The 9,318-nt window shown below is 55.2% G+C and overlaps 1 protein-coding gene across 1 annotated transcript; it reads left to right on the top strand.

Moving 5' to 3' along the window:
* Positions 1-906: 906 nt before the first annotated feature.
* Positions 907-8,954, top strand: PDIA3 (protein disulfide isomerase family A member 3). Its single transcript, XM_068410473.1, has 13 exons — positions 907-1,098; positions 1,227-1,305; positions 2,226-2,343; positions 2,773-2,880; positions 3,782-3,911; positions 4,381-4,497; positions 4,633-4,758; positions 5,289-5,471; positions 6,005-6,113; positions 6,961-7,089; positions 7,725-7,804; positions 8,324-8,381; positions 8,606-8,954. Exons 1-13 carry the CDS (start codon positions 947-949, stop codon positions 8,723-8,725), a joined length of 1,509 nt encoding a protein of 502 aa, XP_068266574.1. The 5' UTR covers positions 907-946; the 3' UTR covers positions 8,726-8,954.
* Positions 8,955-9,318: the final 364 nt, after the last annotated feature.

Genomic DNA, 9,318 nt, shown 5'->3' with positions numbered 1-9,318 from the left:
CCGGACCGCGGTGCTGGCCGGGCACGGTGGCGGTGATGCGGTTGCAGGGTGTGCCTGCCCGGAGCGGGCCGGTGACGCCGAGCACTTCGGCAGCCGTCCCCACAGCGAAGGGGGGCTCTGACCGTGCAGCCACAGATGCAGATGGATGGGATTAAGTGGGAAAGGCCCGGCACCGGGTTTGGCTGGGAGCACACCGGGCGCTGGCGGCCACGGGAACGCCGGTCACGTGGGAGTGGGGCTCCAGCGGGAGGCCGCGGGCCGGTGACCGTGGGTGGGTGCGGGAGCGGAGCTGCGGCACGTCCCGCAGCCCTCGCCGGCGGGCGCACTGGGGGCTGCTCTGCGGGACCCCGGCCCGGGCCATGCCCGGGGCTGAGGCGCCCTCGAGGCCGGGCTGGAGTTACACACAACGGCGTGCGGCACCGGGCAGCGGCGTGTCACCGCGGGCAGCTCCCGGGGACGCTGCGCTGCACCCGGGGCACCCGGTCCCCGCTCCCAACGGGACAGAGCCGGCCGCTGCAGCGGGACGCGGGGCTGGGCGCCGGGCCGGGGCCGGGCGGCGGGAGGGAGCCCCGGGCTACGCCGTGGCTCGGGGCCGGGGCCGAACCCTGAGCGCGGCGCGGCCCCAGGAGCGGCCGGGGCCCGAGGAGGCCGATCCCGATCCCGATCCCGATCCCGATCCCGATCCCGATCCCGGTCCCGGTCCCGGTCCCGGTGCCGCCCCCAGACCCCGCGGCGGGGAGGGGAGAGGCGGAGTCGCCGCAGCCGGCCCCGCCCACCCTTGTCGGCAGCCCATTGGCCGGGGCCGGCGTGACGCGCGGCACGGCGCCCAATGGAGAGCTGCCACACGGCAGATCCGGCTGGGGAGGCGGGACTTCCGGCCTGCGGCCCCCGGCGCCTCTTCATCCGCCGCCGCCGCCGAGCACGGAGCCCCCCGCGCCCCCCCGCCATGTCCGCGCCCCGGCCGCCGCCCGCCGTGCTGCTGCTGCTGCTCCCGCTGCTCGCCCGCGCCTCGGACGTGATAGAGCTCAGCGATGCCGACTTCGAGAGCGGCCTGGCCGAGCGCCCGGGGCTGGCGCTCGTGGAGTTCTTCGCGCCCTGGTGAGGGGCCGCCGGGGGCGGTGGGGGACCGGGGGCGGCGGGGCGGGCGGGGGCGGTGTAGCGGGGGGCCGGGAGCCGGGCCCGGGGCGGGGTACCCCAGGTCGGCCTAACCCCCCCCGTCCCCCCAGGTGCGGGCACTGCAAGCGGCTGGCGCCGGAGTACGAGTCGGCGGCGACCAGGCTGAAGGGGATCGTGCCGCTCGTGAAGGTGAGGCCCCGCCGCGCCGGCTCCTCCCGGGCGGTGCAGCCCCGGGGGCGGCCCGCGGGGAGACTTTGGTCAGGTGAAGGCGCTGCCGTTACCACCCGCGGGCGAGGCCGGCCGGAGCGCGCCTCGGGCCTCCGCCAGGCTCGCCGGAGCTCTGACGGGCTGCAGCTCGGGGGAGGTTTAGACGCCGGGGAACGATGTGAGAGCTGAACGCTGCGGGTGCCGCTGCCCCGCGGTGTGCGGGGTGTAACGTGGGTGTGCACGAGGCCGTGAAAGGCGCTCGCCCCAGCGGGGAGGAAGAAGCCGCCTTTGGGCTCTGTCATCCAGCGTCAGAGCTAGCGTGGTGCTGTACGTCAGGGTGTCCCTTGACTTACACGGTGAGGGCTGGTGACCGAGAGCTTCCTTTTCCACCAGAAAACTTGAATGGGTTTCTTAAATCAGGGTCTTCCTGTATGGGAAGCAACACGGCCTCTGGACACCATGGCCTCCTGGTCAGTTGAGGTCAGCCTGTTTTCCTCAGGTGTTTTAGGAGCTTCAGGACTGATGAGGTGCTGAGAAAAGCTGATTCCTGTTAAGCCTGTCATTGATTACACAAATCTACCCTTTCTGTTATTTTTTTGTGTGTAGTCTGGCCAAACTCGTGACTACTTAATCTTTCCAGTATTTCCTCAAATATTTTTCTGGGCCTGCTGTTACACCTGTGCCACATCCTTCCCCAGTGTTGACTCTCCAGCTTTTGGTCTCGTAGGTGCTTTGTGGATCCTTATGCTCTATGTGAAAGGAGCCCAGCCTTGGTTAAAGACACGTGAGGGCTTTCAGACCCTCTAGACTTTATATGTGGTAATGTGGGCAGTGGCAAAGCCGCTTTCCTCTGTGCATGCGGGTGGCCGGGTCACTGAGTGGCAATGTTTCTCTTCCTTTAGGTTGACTGTACAGCAAACTCAAACACCTGTAATAAGTACGGAGTCAGTGGATATCCCACCTTAAAGATATTTCGAGATGGAGAGGAGGCAGGAACCTATGATGGGCCCAGGACAGCAGGTAAGAGCTTGTCGGCAAGCATCTGGTGCTGGAAGGAAGGCCCACGTGTAATAGACTTGTGTCAGGGATGCTACGTGTGTTGAGGGATACAAAGAACGTTCCCACCTACACACACCCACACCCTGCCCTTGCCCTTTCCAGAGCTCTTTGTGCTGGCAGAGCCCTGGGTGTTTATTATCCCTTAAAGCTCTCCTTTAAAGGTGAAGGTTTCCACATCATCTTTAATTCCTAGTGCCCTCGATGGGTATCTGGAAAATGCTGGAAAGTTCCCATGTGGGGTGGGTGGTAGCGCTGCTTCCATTCGCATTGTATTTATTGTATGGGAGAGGTGTATGGATTCTGCAGGAACAATTTTTGTTTTAAAAAGCTTGAAAAATGTCTTGTGGAACTTTGGATTGATCCCTTTAATCATTTAACTTTTCCCTTAAGACGGGATTGTCAGTCATCTCAAGAAACAGGCGGGACCTGCTTCGGTGGCGCTCAGTTCCGTGGCTGATTTTGAGAAATTCATCGGTGATAAAGACGCTTCTGTAGTGGGTGAGTAGATGCAGTGCAGCCCTGAGACGAGTGGACGCTTGGCTCTGGGAGATGTCTTGGGGAATGTACTGTGAAAGGAGAGGCAACATCACAGGCTGTAGCAAGAGAGATTCCAGATGGATGCGAGCAAAAACGTTTTTCATAATGAGAACGCAGAAGCGCTGGAATGCGTGCCCAGAGGGGTTTCGAAACGTTCAGTCTGGGAGATTTTCAAAGTTGGACAAAGCTCTGAGCAACCCGATCTGACTGTGAAGCTGGTCCTGCTTTGAGCAGGAGGTTGGACTCAGTGACCTCTGGGGATTCCTTCCAACCTTTATTTTTTTCTCTCCCTGCACTGCCATGTGATCCTCGACTGTCAGACCTGCTGGCACCATCGTGTCTGTTTTTTAACGTTTGTTGCTCTTTTGGCCCGCTGACAACAGGTATCTTTGGATTGTCACACAGTGCCTTTGGGTGCTCTCTCCTGACACTGGCAGGCTGTCAATCGAATGATTTGATCGTGGTTTACAAGTGGCAATAGCAGCTTTCCTTTGTGCAGACCAGGTGCCATCTTACAAGTGTAACTGGATGAATATTGATCAGCACTCCCAAACTTACTTGTGTTAAGTACCACTGGCAGGTGTTATCACTAGTAGTGTCTCAGTGCTCAGAGGACAACTGCCTTTTGGCTGAATAACTAGGCTGGGCAGACTCTTGAGTAACTTCTGCTGGTGGAAGGGAGGGAATGTAGAAAGGTTCCAGTGAAAATGGGAGAGAAGCTGTCAAAGATGAAGGCCAGAACATGCATTGGAGGACTTAATTCAGAAGTGACCTCTCAGTGCATTGTAGAGATAAATGATGAGGGCTGCACAGTGACTGCTGCCAGGCTGGTGTGGGGTCACCACCTCTCTTTCTGCTGCAGGCTTCTTTGGAGATGCATCTGGTGATGCTTACTCGGAATTCATGAAAGCCGCCAACAACCTGAGAGATAATTACCGTTTTGCACACACCAGTGAGGAGCAATTGGTGCAGAAGTATGAGGAAGATGGAGAGTAAGTTGTTTAACACAAAGATTTTGTGGTGTTGAGACATCTGGAACAAATTAATGGGTTGTAGTTGTTAACCTGATTCGCTTTCTGAACATAACTTAAGGTCTGGTCTCTTCTCCAGCTGCCAGTGGCAGATCTCTTTTTTTATCTCTTTCTATCTCAATTCCAAAGGTACAAATGGTTGCAGGCTCTGGAGGGTTAGTGTCTGCCTCCTGATGGGAAGTATCTCAACAGAGTTGTTTTGCTTTCATGTTGCTTGTTATGGTGGGTTTTTTGTTTCTCATTGTGCCCTGTCTGAACAATGGAGAAGGGTCTGACAGGTAGATCTAATACGGTAGTGCCACCAAGAAAACAGTCTCGTGGGAGCTATGAGCCATGAATGGGGTGGTCACTGGAGGTTGGGTTCTTGCCTCACCATCCTTGGAAGCCCAGGGATACCTTAAACTAATTCACGATACCTGCTTCCCCTCAGGGGTATAGTCTTATTCCGTCCTTCACGCCTGGCAAACAAGTTTGAGGACAGCTCTGTCAAATACACAGAAGACAAAATCACCAGTGGAAAGATCAAGAAATTTATCCAGGAGAACATGTGAGTTCCTTAGGTCTTATTGATTACTGGCATTTAGTGTTCTTGGGTGGGAAACAAGAGTGTGCATCAGTCCCGCTCCTGGGAGGTGATGGGTTCTGGGCAGTGAAGCTGAAGCTGCTAACATCTGTCTCACAGCTTTGGCATCTGTCCGCACATGACTGAAGACAACAAAGACTTGATCCAGGGGAAGGACCTGTTGGTGGCATACTATGATGTGGACTATGAGAAGAACGCGAAGGGCTCCAACTACTGGCGCAACAGGTAGGCAGCGGCGGGGGCTATCGGTGTGTCTTGCTTGTTCCCTGTGTCAATGCTGTTCCACAGCTCAGCTGACAGTTTCTCCTGTTGTTCATTTGTGAATTCTTCTCTCCCAGAAAGCTTCCAGCTGAGTTTCTAATGGGAAGTGTTGGGGTGGCTGCTGCCTGCAGAGCCCAAAGCACACACTGTGTCCTCTGACAGCCCACCTGCCTGCTTTGGGATCCCTACTCCTTAGACATTAAGCACCAACTCCCTCACGGGTGTCGTGTGGGACTCTGCCCTTTCCCCAGTGCCTGAGGCCCTGGTGGTCGTGCTGGCGGGTGGAGGATGGACGCACACAACCTTTGCACAGGCCTCATTCACAGCAGACACAAGTTTACTCCTCCGCTTCTCAACACCATTTCTGTAGAACACATCACGCCATCCAGTTCCTCATCCAGTGTGCACTGCAACTGGAGAGTGTTGTGTAGAAGATGATGTTCCAAGGAATCATGCTTTGTATTTTGTGTTCTTTGTTTTTTTCCCCCCCTCAGAGTTATGATGATTGCAAAGAAGTTCTTAGATGCTGGCCACAAACTGTCTTTTGCTGTGGCTAGTCGGAAAACCTTTGGCCATGAGCTCTCAGAGTTTGGTCTGGACAGCAGCGTGGCCGAGGCTCCGGTCGTTGCCATCAGAACCGCCAAAGGAGAGAAATACGTTATGCAGGAAGAATTCTCGTAAGTTTTTGAACTTAGCAGTGTTGCCTTGCACTTGATGGGCTTTGTTCTGGGGGTCTCTGGCCAGAGCATACTTTGTTAGCTTGGAGGAAACAGGGAAGCTGGATGTTCCAGCTGGAAGAAATGATTGCTGGGTCAAAATGGCTCCTACTCGTGTTTTCCTGCCCTCTAGAGAGCTTGCAGCTCCCTCCCATTACACAAAGGCAGATGATTTCATTCAAGATATTTAAGTCTGGCTAGGAACTCAGATGCATTAAAGGGCACAGGAAATAGTTGTACCTTTAGTCTTGAAAAAAGACATGAAGAATGCTGGAAGGCCTAAAACTTAGGATGGGATGTGCATCCAGCCTCCTGTCAAAACTCTCGAGGGCATCTTTGCCTTCTGGGGTCTTCTAAGCCAGCCGCAGACTGGTGCTCTGGGAGGTGTGGGTGGCATCTGTTCTGTGGGTGGAAGGAGCTTAAATCAGCCGTGGAAGTTCTCCCCTCTCATCCTGATGTATGATGATGGCTGTAAAACGTCCCTTCGCTTTCAGCCGTGATGGAAAGGCTCTGGAGAGATTCCTGCAAGATTACTTCGATGGAAACTTGAAAAAGTATCTGAAATCGGAGCCTGTCCCTGAAAGCAACGATGGCCCTGTGAAGGTGAGTGCTGTGCCAGGTGCAGCAGCAGCTCCTACCAGTGGATGAAGGAACGCTCTGCAGTGGCTTCTAGTCATGTGCCGGGGTCCTGCGCTGCGTTGTGGCGCCTCGAGAAGCCCTACCTGCTGGGATGGCTGGAAGAGGAATCACCCCCTGTTGTATTGCAGTTTCTGAGCCAAGGGAGAAATGCAGCTTGCAGTTTTGATTCCATTTTGTTCTCTCAGCATAGTAACTGCAGCTTGAGCACACTGGTGATGTGCTCTACAAGTGTAGGATCGTCCAGGTTTACAGGGGCTGGGCAAGGCCTCCTGGCTTGGCTCGTGCTCCCTCACGGCGTGGCTTTCACGTTGGTCATGACTGCACTGTTTCATCTCCTCGCTGGCCGGGGTGGCATAACTCCCACCTTTCATCCCTCCTGGGAAATTCTGCCCTGGATGAAGGTGTTCCATGGCCTGGCTTTGTGATGAGGAAGCGGCAGCCACTGCTTGTGTGTGTGTGATGGATGGGGGTGGCCTCAGCCAGTCTTGATAAACTAATTCCTCAGCCTGGAACTTGCTGGGATTAAAAAGGAATGATTTTTTCCCCCTCCCGTAAGGATACCAGATGCAAACCTCACCTGCAGGTAGTGCTGGTACCTTCTGGCAGGTTTTTCCCTGCAAGCTGAGGATGTCATAGCTTGGTGGGGAGTTGTGTGTTTGATCATTTTGCTGCTTGCTGTGTAGGTGCAGCGTGACTCTTGCTGCTTCCCGTGGGAGGGCCAGGCTTCCTTGGGCTGAGTGTACGGAGCGTGTCGTGTTAGGCCTCGCTCTTGACTGAGAAAAAACTAACTTGTATGATCAAACATCATCAGGTGGTGGTTGCTGAGAACTTTGATGAAATCGTTAATGCAGAAGACAAAGATGTCCTGATAGAGTTTTATGCACCGTGGTGTGGCCATTGCAAGAATCTGGAGCCCAAATACAAAGAACTGGGGGAGAAGGTAGGTCTGGGGCTCTGTTGCAAACACAAACTGGAATTCTGCAGCACTGAACAATGCTGTGGGTTCTGTCTGTCACCCTTTATGGTAACAGGGCAGAATCGTGCCTTCCCGAGGACTGTGAGCTGTGGTGTCTCCTGTGAATGCAGGTGCACATCAGCGGGGTCTGGAGCGTGGTGGCAATCACACCAGCAGGGTTAGCCTGCGCCCTTTGCTGGGGCACATAAATATTCCCTGATTCAGTGACTGGCCTCAACTGGCCAGGTTCCTTTTTGTGCCTCTTCCCCTCTGTGTGATCATAGTCTCCCATCTGGTGAAGGATAACAGTGCCCTGCACGCTGTCACGAGTGGAGTAGGTAAATCTGTTCTCCCAGATCTGACCAGCCTTTTGCTGTTTGGCCATCAGACACCCCTCCTTCCTGGGCACTGCAGAGCCTCACAGCTCGCTTCCTGGGGTTGAAGGTGCGCAGTTGCTCTGGGGTAAGCATTCTCCAGAAGCTGTTACACCAGACCAGTTCAGCAGGTACCACTGGGAGGTGTGTGCTGCACACAGTCACTGCCTTTAGATGATGCTGATTGGCGAGTTCCTGGTGTTAACCACTATGGGCTGGTTACTAATAAGCTTTTTCTACCAACAGCTCAGTAAAGACCCCAATATTGTCATTGCCAAAATGGATGCCACAGCCAACGATGTGCCTTCTCCGTATGAAGTCAGAGGGTAGGTCTTACGTTGTTACACCGCCGTGTCAGCGGTGAGTTCAGGCTGCTCACTCTGACCAGCAGCCACAACGGAAGAGTCTCCTGGGGAGGATGGGTGGGGGCGATCGGTATGTGGTTGCTCGGCATTTGCTTAGGGGGAAGAAAGCAAAAGTGAAAACAAAGGACGTTCATCTGCCTTGCTCCTCTGGGGTTCTGGTGTCCTGGCTCTGCCTGGAGGCCTGTCTTGCTGAGCCCCTTCCTCTGCTGTGGAAGCTGCTGAGGTTCTCTTCTTGGCAGCGTAAGAACGGTGCTGGGCTCGCTTTTCTGAAAACAGTTCAGCTGACAAACTTGGACATAGCTGAGCTCAGCCAGCTCTGCGGACGTGGGCAGGCTTTTGGAGGCCACACCTGCTGCCTCACGAGCTGCTGGCGCTGTTAGTGTTAAAGCAGAGGAGTGCAGGGTGCGAGTGCCTTTGGTGAGGGCTGGGCTGACAGAACGGGGCACCTCAGGAGCTCAGATGTCTCTCCTCTCTCCCCAGCTTCCCCACCATCTATTTTGCTCCAGCTGGCAAGAAGCAGAGTCCAAAGAAGTATGAGGTGAGTCTTGTGCTGCTCTTGCTGCTTTGTAAAGAAGTGAAGTAGCATCCTGGTGTCCAGACAATGCCAGGCCTCTCTGGAGGGAGTGTTGTGCTGCAGAGCCACGGGGGAGAGCTCTGCTCGCAGTCACTTTGGTCTCCTGCCTGCACCTGAACTCCCCCTCCAGCGAAGGGGAACCCCTCAGGGCTTACGGGCAGTGCCTCATTGTCTCGTGCTTTCTGCAGGGTGGCAGAGAAGTGAGTGACTTCATCAGCTACTTGAAGCGGGAGGCAACCAACACTCCCGTGCTGCAGGAGGAAGATAAACCCAAGAAATCCAAGAAGAAGGTGAAGGAGGATTTGTAAAGTACCCACTCGCCGTCTTGTCAGGATGAGCTCTGTGTGAATTGGGGAAGCACTGGGCAGACTGGGGCCAGTTCTGGGTTGTGGAGAGCCAGTGACCATATGGGCTGAGGGGACCCAGCTGCTGTATCTAGTCCTGTTTAATTTCCTGACGTCTCTTAGCTGCACTGTTGTGGGGCTCCCCAGGCTGGTTTGTTTTGCGGTTTGGGAGGGGGTGGGGGGGTAGGGTTATTTTCTAATTTTTTTTGTACATTTGGAGAAGTGAAACAATAAAATGACCCCCTTAAGACCACGTGTCCCTGTCCTGTGGAGACCTGTCAAACCTAACACTGGGATCCTGCTCTTCCTATGCAGCAACTCCCTCCTGTGAGCCTGGTTTCGTTCAGCGAGCCTTTGCCAGTGTTCTAGGTACTAAGCTCAGCCTTCAGCGTGTTCTCTGTCTTGGCTAACGGGCATCCTTCCAGAAGGTAGCAGCAACTGTCCTGATGTGCTGTGCTTCAGGTGCTGTATTTATGCAGCTTTTGGGCTTAGGGCCTCTGGTCACAAATGCTTTTGCTGCCTGAGGGTAGTAGTGCTGCCTCAGCGAGCTGAGGTGT

Source organism: Nyctibius grandis, chromosome 11 (genome assembly GCF_013368605.1).
Source record: "Nyctibius grandis isolate bNycGra1 chromosome 11, bNycGra1.pri, whole genome shotgun sequence".
NCBI classification, from domain to species: Eukaryota; Metazoa; Chordata; class Aves; order Nyctibiiformes; family Nyctibiidae; genus Nyctibius; species Nyctibius grandis.
This window is presented reverse-complemented; position numbering and strand designations above follow the sequence as displayed.

Bases quoted from the DNA above. Each gene is read 5' to 3' on its own strand.
- PDIA3 (XM_068410473.1), top strand. From the start codon at position 947: ATGTCCGCGCCCCGGCCGCCGCCCGCCGTGCTGCTGCTGCTGCTCCCG. The intron at 4,498-4,632 runs GTGAGTTCCTTA...TCTGTCTCACAG, and splicing joins AAATTTATCCAGGAGAACAT to CTTTGGCATCTGTCCGCACA. The intron at 7,805-8,323 runs GTAGGTCTTACG...CTCTCTCCCCAG, and splicing joins TCTCCGTATGAAGTCAGAGG to CTTCCCCACCATCTATTTTG.